This window comes from Falco punctatus, assembly GCF_963210335.1.
Source record: "Falco punctatus genome assembly, chromosome: 2".
NCBI classification, from domain to species: Eukaryota; Metazoa; Chordata; class Aves; order Falconiformes; family Falconidae; genus Falco; species Falco punctatus.
Window position 1 is genome coordinate 55715690 of NC_137581.1, and position 14894 is coordinate 55730583.

Consider the following 14894-nt stretch of genomic DNA (forward strand, 5'->3'; position numbering starts at 1 on the left):
CTGGACATCCTGTGTGGTAAATTATCAAGAAAAAAGAAATCAAGCCAAAAGCTAGTCAAAATGAGTTCCTCAATCACAGGTCATTTTTTTATCTCCTTATCTTTGCTTCAGCTTTCCATCTGAAAAGTGGAGATGAGATAGCCTCACCTCAGAGGCATATTATGAAAATTAATCCATTGATGTTTGTTAAACACTTTGATTGCCAGAGGAATGCTCACAATCACATTAATAATTCTGTACTCAGAGTAGGATTTGAATAGTAAGCAGTAAATCAGGCACAGAGCCTTGTAGGGAACAAGGAGGCAACAAAACATTCAACAGCTGCTTCTTAATTGAGCCCTGCTCATCCTATGTGCAGAACTAAGCAAGGGTACAAGAATGTGATCACATCCCCAGAGATTATATATAATGCACAAGTACTGAACCTCAAACTAAAATTGGATGAGCCCTTTTAAAAATATAGAAATAACAGATAAATTTTGGGCTGTGCAGCCCTAACATGTTTTTCAGCAAGTTTTTCTACAATCCATGCCCAGCACAGGTGAGTATGTCATATATTATTTACACTTACTGTTTTGTGTACATACAGAAGGATGCAAGAAATCCAAACAGTCTTTCAACTCAGGGTATATAAATACACTTATCATTTGGAAGCCTGTGTATATTCCACTAAAAAAAGCACTGAAAATGATGGTTTTGGCTTGCAAAGCCAACAGATTCTTTAGTGGAAGGCTTACTGTGACACTGAATATGCTAACTTTAGATAAACAAACTGCAGAAACAAACTGAATCATCCCTTCTTCTAAAATTACCTGTTTTGCTGTTTCAATCAGAGAAGTCGCTTCAGTCTTCCCCACTTGTTGCACCATTTTGTAAAACAAACCATCTTGCTCTTGCAGCAAAATGTAAGGTTCACCGTATTCTTTCAGTCTTCCTGCATCTAAAACCTGTTAAATCAGCAGAAACCAACATATTAACATAAGAAATTCAAAACCAAATGTTAAGACACTATAAGCAAGAGGGGAATGTATGCACTTCAAGTGCTAAGATTTTGTATCCTGGAAGTGAAACATGTCTTCTTCAAACTAGCATAGCACTTTTTCAGTTTATAGACCTGTTGTACAATTTTAGAGTGCCCTACAGCCATTCCACCTATAGGAATCCAATGCAAAGTTATGCAGAATATGGAAATACAATGTTTGTGAAACTAAACAAAGCAGATTATAAGATTCATTGTGTAAGAAAGAAACAGAGGCCTAAAACGGGCTCTGAAGTAAACAGCTGTGGGTAAAAACCACGCAATAACCGCCAAGATGGTTAAGGGAGAATAAGTAGGTCTTTTGGATTAGAGGAGGTGAAGATGTAATTAAAGAAAATGAGGGTGTTGCTGAAAAGATAAACAGTTTCTTGCATCAGTTTCTACCAACTACGTATTAGAAAGACACTTAGCCCTGAACCTACTCTTTCTACATAAAAAAAAACCAAACAAAAAACAACGAGATGCCACCAGGACATAAGTACCCAAAAGAGAGGAAGGAAGAAGGAAAAAACAACAGAGAAATTAAAAAGGCATTAAGTCAGTAAGTAACAGAGAATATATATAGCCAAAAATATCAGAAAAACTTAAGAATAACCTGACTGAACTTCTAAGAAAAAATTCTCATACCAGTGACTCTATTTAAGGACTGCATGGTACCCAAACCTGCATTTCCATATTGCAAAGCCTTATGGAATTCATTCAGGGAACTTTTAGACTAGCATATGTATTTTGAGATAAGACAACAATTCAGGTAAAACAATCATTAAAATACAAGTAGAAGACACAGACCACAGGCAGAAATTGCTCTCCACAATTTTAACAAAAGTGAACTGTACCTCACAAATCTGGTACAATTCTTAATGCACCACAAGAAAACTAAAGGAGAAATGGTTTATATGGATTTCCAGAAAGGTATCTGGTGTAACTAAATAGCTGTGCTACAAGGGACAAGAGTTTTTCAAGAACCTGGACAGAAAACAGAGATTAGATATAAACAGTGCATTTTTCTTAATGGAAGGTTGAACAGGTAGGAACTGGTGGGAATCGCATCATTCTGGCACATGCTGTAGCTACATATGTGTTAGTCATCAGAAAAAGGAGTTATCAGAAAAGTGACAAACCTGCAAATGACACAAATATGAGTAGGTAAGTCTAGACCAGAGGAGATTCAGATACACCTAAATAGCCTAAGAGAATGAGAAACAATAGCAGGGGAAAGTCAATATTGACAAATGCAATGCACTCAAATACTTAACTGGCTTATAAATTAATGGTATTGACTCAAGAAAGAGATTTGGGTATCAGTCTACAAGTTCAATACTTTAGTCCATGTGTAGGAGTAGTAAAGTTAAAAAAAAAAAGAGAAAAAGAATTTATGTGAAAAAACAAAGTAGTTCAGAAAATATTTTTGTCCTTATATAAATAAAAAGCTGAATAAAAATGGCACGCTATTGAAAAAGATATTGCCACAACAGAGGGACTTCAAGGACTCATAACCCAAACCATAATTGTGGTGTACATAGTTGTAAGAAAAAAAAGAAAAAAAAAATCTAAAAACTGGAGCTGTTGATTTCAGGAAAGAAATTAATAAAAGGTATTATGGGGACAACTTCCAAAATAACAAAAATAGTTTGCAAACTTCTGTTTGAAAGAAGAAGCTCCAAAAAGCTTGGAGACAAATTCAAAGTCCTGTGAGGAAACTTTCCAACATGCACTTTGCCTGTGCAACTGCTTAAAGGAAAACTGCTTTATTATTAAAGGAAAATGCAAAAATGCTGATGGCCAAAGGCTTGGCAGACCTCCAGGCGGCCTGGACCCCCATTAATGACAAAACCCACAATGAAGTAGGACAGCCAAGCTGATCCCTTTGCCTGCACTGGTGTGAAAACTACACACTGCCAAGATCACCGCCGACTTGTTTGATACCAGGGACCCAACACCAGGGGAAAGGTGCCCACTCTTTTGCATCTGGTTCAATTGAGTATATGGCACTTCAATGGAAAATAACTCAGACAACAACAGCAGCGTAATTACACATAGTTTTATAAACTGTATGCACAGAAACCTAAAAAAAGTTATTTGCTATTTTCAGAAGCTTGTATTTTAGAGAACTCTGCTTATACTATTTTCCTCTGCCACCGATTTCCAATAACGTTTGATATATAGCTGAAGAAAGTGCTCATAGAAAAATTTTAAAATATTAGTAATGTTGCATAGCATAATATATAGTCATTTAATATACAATGGATGCAGTATTCCATCTGCAAAGGTACACCTGCGCACATGTTGATTTTTCAGTGTACTTAGTCCTATCCCATTTGATCAGAGTATTTAAGGATTAATTACAAATACGGTTTTAACAGCAATCTTTTATATACTACAGTATGTCACAGCTAAAGACAACTTCTTAAAAAATGTAAAAAAATTATTTAACAGATATAGTTCAACGTAACAATTAAATTGGGGTGCCACAATACAGGACATCTCTGGTGACTTGAATAAGTAAAGTTTTCCTCAGCATAGCACTAGATTATGTAACCACTCCTTTGGAAGGAAAACAAAAAGTATGTTCATTAAATGTGTTTCTTACAAGTACATAACTACAGCAGAGAAATAGAGTTTTGTTAAAAAAATTATATCACTGAGGTATTTGAATTTTAACATTAATTTTGCAAATATCTGAAACAACCACAAACACTGACAATCTTTCTTCTCGAGAAAACCTGAGAGAGAAAACTTCTTCTGTCTAGAAAAATTCCACTCACATTTTAAACAAAACATTAATTTATTCAAATCCTTATTTGGGGACCTAAAACAAACTTGTGTTATGAAAACAGAACAAACAAGTCATGTTACATTTTAAAAATTCTGAAATGAAAAATAAAGAATGAAACTGAACAGACATATCACTCCTACAAGTCAGCAATACTCTATAAAACCTATTCACCAAGGAAAAATGCTGTTTCTACTAACTGCTGTCATCTATGAGACAATGGAGAAAATTTAAGTTGATTTACTTGGTAGTTATACATTTATATATTTATACATTTATTAAGAAGTGCTTAGACAAAGAGATAGGTACTCGTCTTTGAAGAAATATGTGCTGATAAAATTTAAATAAATAAATAGGTACTTTGGCTAAGGTTTTGCATATTCTTACTCAATGACTCCAAGCCAAATTAAAATCATTAGGACTTCAAAAAGCCAGCTAATCATTCAGGAAAGGTGGAATCGGGTGTTTACCAGTCACATATTTTCTATCAACTTGCATGCAATGCTTATCACTGCACAAAGTAACCTAATCGAACTCAGATGCATTCCAAGGCAGTTGCACCAGTGGAACTTGATACAGAAAAGCCCGAGAAGCTTGTAGCTGGCAAAATTGGGTGAGCAGGGTGAATATGGAGGACACATGCAGGAGCACGTGACTCTGAATCAGACTGGGATTTCATTATAGACTGTAACACAGATATTGATAGAGGGGGACAAATCATTCAACTTTTCAGCTCCTCGGTCTGACTCTGTAAAATAAACCAAATAAAGACTCATAATCATTCTGTGGGAGTTAACTGTCTGTGAAATACTTAAGACAGCCCAGAGTAAAATAAAAAGAAACACAAAAAAGCTATATAACCCCAAAGTAGTCATACGTAAATCAGGGCCAGATTCGCCGCTGTCTTGCACTGGCAGCTTTGCCTGCACTGTTCTTACATTTGTAGTCGCATCCTTATGACTTCAACAGGATTTTCTCAAGTGGAAGAGTAACTCTGACAGTACAAAATTTACAAAATTGGCTGCTGGTGATCGTGCAAAAGAAAGCATGCAGGAAAATTCTTATTCAAAGGAATTTACTCACATCCTTGTGTAAGGTGAAACTGATCTTTACTTATAAGTATCTAAATTATCCTTACTCAAGCAGCACTATTCAGACATCTTAAGTTCAAACAGGGCTCAAATACTACATTCTTCTTCAGTAAGATCCTCTCATGCCACCTAATTCCGTCTAATGGTTCATCCTGATTGAATAGTCTGGGGCGATGGCTGCTCATCACAGCTATGATTTTTTGCAGAATGGTAAGCATCATGTTGAGTAGAACACAACATAATTTTCAAAAGCACTTTGTTTTAGAGGCATAAAATAATATAGGAAGAATGAGATTAAAAACGTGGCAGGGAAGGACAGAGAAACAGAAAAGTAGTATTTGAATTGGATAATTTGCCAATTGCAATCACAAACGTGAAAATGGAGTATTAGCCATTTAAACGTGTTGTTTATATTAACTCCAGCTAGCACAAGACTATTTGACAATGCCACAAAAATGTTGTTGAACTAAATTTATATAAGATTTGCAACTAATTTTAGACAACTAAAATAGTTGTCTGTTCGGCCTCTTCTGTACCCTTACCAGGGTATCTATCTCCACTTTGCCTAGGTCCCCCACAAAGAACCCCAAACTTTGCAGTATTTCCATTTCATAGCCTCATAGTTTAATGTATTAACCATGACAAAAAAGCAAGGAAGACAAAAAGAAAAACATAAATTGGTGAAAAAGAAATAAGAGACCCATTTCACAAAGAGAAGAGAGAAAAATGACAATGAATGATGGGGATACTGCATCAAGATAGGCCAGTTTCCAGCAGAGACCTAGGCAGCAGAACCAGGACAGCAGATTTTCTTCCTAATGATTCCTGCAACTAATCTGTATTGTTCTGTTGCACAGGACTTTGGAAAAGCAAACGTCAATTCTGTAAGTGAATTTAAAATCTTCTTTGTGGATTAATGTAAGTAAAAGAAGTGTCACTAGCCACAGAAAGAGAAAGAACATGGACCCTAAAAAACGCTGTAACAAATACCATATAGTTATGGCTATCCATAGACAGAAAAAAAGAAAGTTCTAAATCCTGCATTTTCTAACTTTCAGCAACAAAAGCAGACAAACAAAGAGAACAATAGTTATAAAACACTCTGAGGAAAAAAAAGCAGTCCAAGGTTGGAAGTGTTCACCAACAGAGGAGGGGGGCATGGGAATTTATTTCAATTATTATTGAGGAATGACTAGTATTCCTATTCACGTTCATCTTCACCATAAAGCCAGAGGGGAAATGGGACATTTAAGAGTTGATCATAAATGTTTTTATTTCCTATTCAAAAGGAAAATAATTCAAGCAAATTATCTCCTAGGGAATACATCTGATTTAATTTAGACTTGGAGAAGACATCACCAAACAACAAAATTTTTATTAAAGTTCAAAACTCTGCTAGGAGTACAACTTTGAACAATGTTTTCCTCAGAGAGCATACATCAAGATGATCTTCAACAAAGTCCTGGGAAGAGGAGAATATTCAGGAGATGCTTCTGGTTACATCATATTATAAGAAATATATTTACTCGAGACAATACATAGCTTTGTGGGAAAGAGTCAACAGCCTGCACTCCAGTTGGCATAAAGTTCAGATGCAAGCATGTTCTGTCTCTTCCATCTCACCACGGTTTGTCAAAACAGATCAGAAACATGTACATACTTCTCTAAAGAATCATTTATAAATATCAACCTATCTAAACAGGTTTGCAAACATCGAAGAACATTGAGAAGCCTGCAAATATAACTCAGGAACTATTTAAAAGTGATTTTTTTTTTCTTTTTAAGGTCGTCGTCCTGTCCCTCTACGTTGTGTCCCGCCCCCCCCCCCCCCCCTTTTTTTTTTTTAATTTTTAGTGGTGAAGCTTTGTTTAGCTGTCTTTTGGGTTTTTTGTTTTTTATTTTCAGTCTTTAGGTTTCATCTAAGCATTCCCCAAGCTCCTTCAGGGTTCCTACACAAATTACCAGTAACTCCGGACAAATTTGGTGTCAGGTAATGTACAAAGCAGAGCACACTTGGGCATACACCTTCTTATAATCTGAATTATTATTTTCAGACTTTCCAAATATTTCACCTCAGCAGAGCTTAACTTTGCTGTAACAATGCCAAATCTGCCACTGGTCACTGGGATTTGACATGTACCCCCCTGTCCACCTTCTCCTACTTCAAATAAAAGGTAACTTCAGACATTTTGTTTTGTAACCAGAAATAGTGGATTTCTTTAAACTGAAGTTATTCTTGAGCTGTAATTTAGGGAAAACCGAGCATGTGATGCTGCCTAGTAAATTGATCCACATATGAGTTATCTTTACTTTTCTTGCAGAAGCTTAAAAATCTATACCTTGTTTTACTCCATCTGATGGCATGCCACTGTAAGCTGGCTAGAATGTTGTGGGGAAAAAATATCAATTATGTATGCAATAATGAGTCTTATTCTACTGATAATCATTCAATATTAACTCCTTCTCTATCTTGGAGGAAAGAAGCCTGTTAACCAGTCACTGCAGATGTTTCTTGTGTTGTTCAGTTTCCTCACCTCAAAACGTCTGATATTCCAGTGCAAGTTCAACCTTTCCCTTACAGAGTATAAAGGGACCTCACGCCAGTTCTTCCCAACAGCTGTACATGCTGACAAAACACCCTTGGTCAATCAGTAATGACTGTTTCCACCACTGTAAAGCCACATTTCTCAACTGGGATTGCAGAATGGCTCAAATGTTGTCCTGAGGTGATAGAAGATACTACTTCAGTTTAAGAAATCTCACTCTTTAATAAGACTTTTGAGGGTCTCAGGAAGTTAGATAAGCTACAAGGACATTATACATTTCAAGAGGCTAAGGAATATTGTTGCAGATGACTCTGCATGTCTCTTGGTTTTATCAGTTTCTGATGACAATGAACTTGTGGCTCAGCTGCCCCTGCACAGTTTTACCTTATCAGAAACTCTGCTCAAAGCATCAGCCACCAGCATGTGCTGTGCTAATTTACTTTTAAACAGTAATACAGTATTTCTGGGAGAGAAAAAAATAATTCTCTGAAGATGTGTTGTGTTAGTATTTCTAGTATGGTCTGGATTCCATACTGTTGTCTTTAAAGAAACACTATCCAACTGTCCTTATACTGATGGAAACACATTCATACACAAATGTCTCACAGAATCAAGGTTCATCAGACACTGGCTTCACTTCCTGCAGTAATTCAAATCCAGATCTTTACTTGAATGCTCCCAGCTGAAGTACCGCCTCAATAATTAGTTGTTTTACTCAGGCAAAAGAAGAATCTGGCTGGGCAGCCCTCTTGAAGTGGGAGCAGCTTTTAAGACCTCAAAGATGTCAATGTTCTGACATGTAATGGCTTAAAGCTGGCAAAGAGAATCAACAATCCTAGTATCTTTTCAAGCTCAGTGGGATTTTGACTCATTTTAGAGACAGCTGGGCCAGCTGTGATATTTACAACTGTCATAGACACTATCTCAGCTGATAACACTTGCTCTGATGCACGACCATTGAACATAGCTCAGTATTTTACGCAAAACCTGGGCTAAACACCAATATAGTATCCTCTTTTAATGGTAAAGATGTATAAACTACTCAGCTTTGAAAACTATGTTTCACTGTTGATATTTGTTGAACTCAATTATTAAATTCCAAGAAGGAACATGGAAGGATCTGGTTCTCCCTTGTGCGTCGCTAAACATCAACTCAGTTTCAGAAGATCTGGGAACAGTGAAAATTGCCTTTGTTCAGATTCAAAACAAAACTGATAATTTCTGAAAAATCACTTGTTAAATGCTCAGCTCTTGCAGAAACTTTGCAAGTCCTGAGTTACCAAATGAAAGGAGAAACCTAATGGTTCCCAGGGCCTTTGCTCTCCATCAGTAGGCCAGATGGGCTCCAATACAGTCAAGAGCCAAGTAGGTAGGTTGGGCATTCATCACACACAAGATCTGGTGGAACTGCTCAAAAACTCCGAAGAGTCTCCCTGAAATATTTCGTCAGCTCTTATAGTTAAGTGATATTTCCTAATTTTTCACAATTGATTGTTTGGATCCTGAAAATCTAAACATCCAGACAATTCACCAGTCACAGAACACATGTACACAAGCAATGTTTTCGCTGTGTACATACTGATACTGATCTTCAGGTATGCTGAGACCAAGTATTCTTTCACCTCTCCTCTGCAAAGCATCTCACCTATCACCATTATTTTCCATCTTCTGCTACATGCAGGTCTCCTTCTGTGACTATCCTTCGTATTCTTATCTTCACATTTCTTTACCCAAGACTTTGGTCCCATAGCACAGATGGGATTTTTCTTAGGTTGAATAAAAAATAATAAGTTTAGTTCTAATACTCCCTAGGCCACATTTTCAAGACAAAGGCTCAGTCAAAAAAAGACTTTTATTAGTGTTTGTTCCTTCTGAGTAATGACAGCAGGTGCAGAAATATGAATGTAGCAACTTTACTGTGGATTACTGGATTCAGATCCACAACATACTTTAAGGTTTCTATAAGAATTAGGTGCCTAGTTTCAAAAATTGGGCTTTCATTACCCCATTAAGCTCCCATTGCATTCTTTTAACAGAATAAACTTCAATAGCACAAGTATAATATGCAATAATATCTCACCACATTCCAGATACTGGGCTAATATAAGGTCAAAACCTTTTCCACTCTGTATTACAGAACAAAACCCCCAAACAAACAAAAAAAACCCACCCAATACTCATTTTATACCCTTGCAGTTCTCCTGCTTCAGAATTTTGAACAACTGAACAACAGCTCTGAATGTTGCCCTAATTACTTCTGTTTTTTCACAAAGTTTCTTGTTTTGCCATCTCAGGCTCCACAAAAATTTATGGTCTTGCCAACTGGCCTCTCTTAGACATCTTATGCGCTTTGAGGGCCTGTATCTAACAGCAGGTTCCATCAATGAAACAGTCCTACACGTACCTGCTTAAGGTGAGAGTCAACACTAATGGCAACACGCCCAGTCTTCACAAAGAACTGTTCTACAACTGGGACTGAACATTTATTTATCTTGTGACTCACGGATAAACTGAATGTCTAAGATTTCCTGTAACACACATTTGTTTTCCAGCAGTGATATTTATATAAGTGGCACAAAAGCCACCAAAATAAGAGCCAACAGACCACAGCTTTTATGGCATTAACTCAGTAATACTAATTCAAGTGTACCACCACTACCTTTCCCACATTCTCCACACCTCCATCTGAAGCTGGGCCACTGCCGTGAAGGCTCACATGAAGGTATCAGTAGAGCAGCTGGGGCTCCTCCACTCCTTCAAGAACTCTGCTTCTCACTGGGATTCAGACTCCCTCATGCTTATTCTCCCTTTAGCTCCATGATTGCATTTCTGGCAGCACAATGCTTCACAAGGCAGGGTGGAGACTGGCCTTAACTTGACTGCCCTGTGTATGCTGGTGGGTATGGCATCTTCCCGGGAATGGGGAGCAACGCATCCGGACCCGAGACAGAGGACAATGTAGAGCACTGATCTGTGCACTTCCTGGAAGAACGTTGTCATCATCCCCATGCTAAGGAAGGGCAGCACTGCCATTACTATCATGTTTGCTTAGGTCTCTATTAACGCTAGTGCTTCACCTCCAACTGGAAGAATGAAGGATGAAGGATGTGCAGTACTGGGTCAGATACCAGATCTCCAGAGCAAGACGAGCACTCAGACCTTGTCTACTGCATAGCATTTTCTGTCTAGCTGTAGGTGACTGCCCTTTCACCATGCAAACTGCCTGGACCTCTCTCTAGAGCCTCCCCTTTGCTCTCAAGACGTTTACACCTACTCTTGGTGGACTGATTGCCCTGCTGAGGTTACATATACATGAAAAATGGTGCCTGATTTATGATGCCCAGATGTTCCACCATGGTAAATGTAATATCAGAAAAATGAGAACAACTGAACGAGGGAGGCTTACCGGAAAGATGTGGGAAGCAATTTTCTATTGACCAAAAAAACAACTCAAGTCTGGCTGTGAAGTACATTGTATTGTTACCCTGAACATTAGTCATTTCAGAATGTAACCACAACAGGTTTTCCCATAAATAAATCAAATCTCTTCCCATGCTTCTCTTCATCAAAACCTTCCAATTTGAATGACAGTTTTTAATTACTAGATCAAGTTCTGCTTGCATAAAGAGTTTCCATTTCAAAGAAGTGTTGCACTGATATGGAAAGTCTCTGTGGAGAAACATCCTTGTCATTGGAAAATGCACAAGTTTTGACTGCTCTGTGGCTTTCCTATAGAGACCATGGCATAGCATATAGAGCAAACAACCGCATCAGGCTCTTGCCAGATGCATATACTTATTTTGCTACTGATCCACTATGTCCCTGGGTGAGTCTTCATTTCTGTATGTTTCCGTTCTCCCTTCTGTAAAAACACACTTTCTAAAATTTATTTCTCGACCTGGAGAAGGAAGCAGAGAGGAGCGGGAGGAATGGGTGATGGGGATTTTATGAGATCTTATTCGAAGTCTTGGGAGTGGTGCCTCTTGGCTGCCCCAGGCTGCTCCTGGCTGTAGATGCAATTTACGTAAAAGGTCCTTGCCCTCTAAGGTGAAGACAGGACAGGGAAGCAGCTGTTCTGCTGGTGGGGAAGCTGTGTGGAATGAGGGTGCCAGTGGAGCAAGCCTGAGCTGAGCTTCTACCAGGATTTGCCATCACAGAATAGGCAACTACAGCATTTATCTCATCCTCCCCTTCCGCCAGGGAACAGGGTGGCTGCCTGTGCCAAAGAGCCAAAACGGGTACTGCTAGCACCTGATGGGAGGAATTACAACTTGGGTTCTCAAACTAATTGAAGAAAAAGGAATGAGAAAGTGTCCTATGAGACTCTGGAGCAACACAGAGGGAAGGAGGAAAAAAAAAAAAAGTCTGAAAACCGCTGGATTATAATTTTATGGCAGTATTATTTGATGGTCTGACTTAACAAGTCTTTCCAACTTTGGTTCCAAAGATTGTATGGATACTTCCCTATCTCACCCAGGTGTTTGAAGTTTAATTAATTAATGTTTGTAAAGAGCGTTACAATTTCCAGATGAAAGGTCCTATGCAAGTGCAATGTAGCATTACTCATTGAGGTGATTGGGTTAGAGAGTATCACGTTACACAATACAGCTCTTCCCTCAATGATTTTAAGTGTTTGAAGTTCTGATAAAATGTGTTTATCAGTAAGATAGATATAATGGAAATACTCTTAAGGCGTGACCTGGATTATGAAACCAGAGGTATGGTTTTGGGAATGGAACAAACGAGAATTAAAACAACTCCTGAGGCCAGATTTGTCTACAGTTCTATAAAATGTATTCTGTTCTTCCTTTTTTTCCTCTTCCAGTAGGCTTTCCTTCTCTTCTAAAATAGAACCGGTTATTATGATGGGTGTGAGCAGACATGCAACAGTTCACGTTCAGTTCCTATTTCCATACTCATCCAACCTGACATTTTCTCAAGACTTTCTTAAAATTATTTCCTGTTTTTTCTTTTTTTTTTTTTTTAAATGTTTGGATTAATGCTAAAGGTGAACATTTTCTTTTTGGGAAGTTCTGCTTTAAACAGCAATTAAATTGAATTAAATCAAAAGCTTGTGGACAACGCCGAACTGGAGAATACGCTTAAGACAGGGCTGACATTCAAACCCCTTTAGATCTAGACAGGCTAAAGGAAGAGGTGGGCATGAACTTCATGACACTCAACAATGACAGATGCAAAGCCCTGAATCTGGAATTGAATAACCCCCTGCATCAGTACCAGTTGGGGAGTAACTGCCTGGGCATCAGCTGTGCTGAAAAGGAGGTGGGGTCCTGGTGTTCAGTAAGCGAAACAGGAGTCAAGCAGTGGACCACGGGTATCAACAGGAGAGCAGATCAAGGGAATTGCTTTATTCAGCGCTCATCAGATCAGATCTGGAATACAGTGACCAGTTTTGACCCCTCAGTACCAGGAAGATGAAGGTAAATTGGAGCAAGTTTGAAATATGGTCACCAGAGTGGTCAGTGGACTGCAGTGTTTGACCTGTGAGGAGAGGCTGACTGGAGCAGGGCTTGTTCACCCTGGAGAGCAGATGACTTCAGGGGACGTCACAGCAATCTTCCCATACCTACAAGGAAGTTACTGAGAAGGCAGAAGCAGGCTCTTTAGTGAGATACACATTAGGAAAACAAGAAACAATTGCCATAAACTGAAGGGAGGCTTCCACTAGATATAAGGAAAAGAAGACTTCATGGCAGATAATCAAGCATTGCGGCAGGTTGCCCAGCGAGACTGTGGAAACCTCATCTTTCAAAGTTTCCAAGGCACAACTAGAAACAGCCCCGAGCAAGCCGATCTGAAATTAGTGCTGACCCTGCTCTGAGCAGAGGTTAGACCAGAGACCTCCTGAGGTTCCTTTCAATCTGATTCAATGGGAAGGGAGGCAAACCCTACCTTATGTTCAGGCTGTGTACACTTGTTCAGGAATGGGCTTGGACTTTTGTGATTAAGAGTGCTGAACATGTTTGCTCAAAATTTGTTTGCAAAATAACTTCACTCATTATTTGTGAAAAGACAATTGTTAATATTCCAACTGCCAGGTTCCACCTTTGTTGTTCTCTCATTTTCTAACAAGCTTACCATGATAGCAAACAACAGAGATCTGGGATGGCTTATGAATGGAGACATTACTCCATCTAAAGGTCTCCATTAAAGAAGAAACAAAACCAGGGTTTTAAATCATACCAAGTAATGGATATTCTTTTTCCTTGCATTTTTGACACATACTTTTCTTATTCTTCCAAAATTCTGCTATAATCCCACTAGGAGTTACATGCCTGAGCAAACCAAGTAATTAAAAGTGTAACAAAAGCACACCTGCCATAACTCTGATCATTCTAAATATGCGATCATATTTCTGATTTGTCCAGAAACAGAATCAACAACTGAATAAGGATCTCAAGAAAACAGGTTTGTTAAGGGGTCACATGTCAGTTTCCTCCTTTTTTTTTGTTATACGCTTCTGACCTTCCTCTCTCCCCCCCAAATCACAGAAATCTGTAAGAAGATCAAAATGGAGCAATGTAAAAAGATGAAAAATATTTAAGAGTTACTAATGACTGCAGAATCAAAGGCACATCTTCTTGCAAATCTGTTCCTTAAGACTCTAAAGAGGTCAAAGGCATTCACAAAAGACTATTAGACAATATATGAACATAAATGGACTTTAGGAAACTAGAAATCTTAACAGTGGCTAAACTGAAACAACAAGGTTAAGAATACTGTACAGACTCTAGAAATGCAGTAGAGTAGCTATATAGTTGGTAATAATACTGAGCAGTTTGGGGAGAAGGGTGATTTCTGTTCTTTGAATGATTTTTGGCAAAAAAAAGTAAGTAAAACGTCCAGTTTTCATTACAACTGCATGATATTAAAGGTAAAACTAAGAAAATATCTTCATGGAAAGAGCATTCTGTGCATAACATGTTAATGTCTGTTAATGAACCAAAACCCACAGAAATCCCTTTGGACAGCTAACAAATACACACAGCTATTAATTAGGTCACAGTTGTTTCCTCACAAATCTTTTGTTCACTTTAGTTGTAGAAAACACCAACATATCCATTAGACCTGTGGGGAAGTATTCACCAGTGAAGAAAATATTTATTTATTATATGTTAAATGCTTGCAATTATATGACTACTTATGGCAGTTCTGCTGGTTTCTCTTTTTGTAAGTAAACTATAATTACTCAGGTCACAATCTATTCTACTCCTCAGAACACCACTCACCCTAGTAGATCCAACTGTTTTATTTTGTGTACTTCAGGCAACCATTGTAATTCCATTACAGATTTTAAAATGTTTTGAACAACCAGTAAAAAAAATACGGAAAGAATTAACATTCTTCACTTTCACAAAATGAAAGTTGAAGAAAGTATGTCTTTTATGGTACGACTGAGGTGAAAGGTAATTTCTGCTTGAAGC

At 38.0% G+C, this 14894-nt stretch overlaps 1 protein-coding gene across 1 annotated transcript in view; it reads right to left on the minus strand.

Moving 5' to 3' along the window:
• ABCC4 (ATP binding cassette subfamily C member 4 (PEL blood group)) overlaps window positions 1–14894 on the minus strand; it is a 167568-nt gene that overhangs the window by 8464 nt on the left and 144210 nt on the right. Inside the window, exon 30 of the mRNA XM_080374996.1 lies at window positions 813–947. Within this exon, the coding sequence (XP_080231122.1) occupies window positions 813–947 (135 nt within the window). The remainder of the gene's footprint in view (window positions 1–812; window positions 948–14894) is intronic.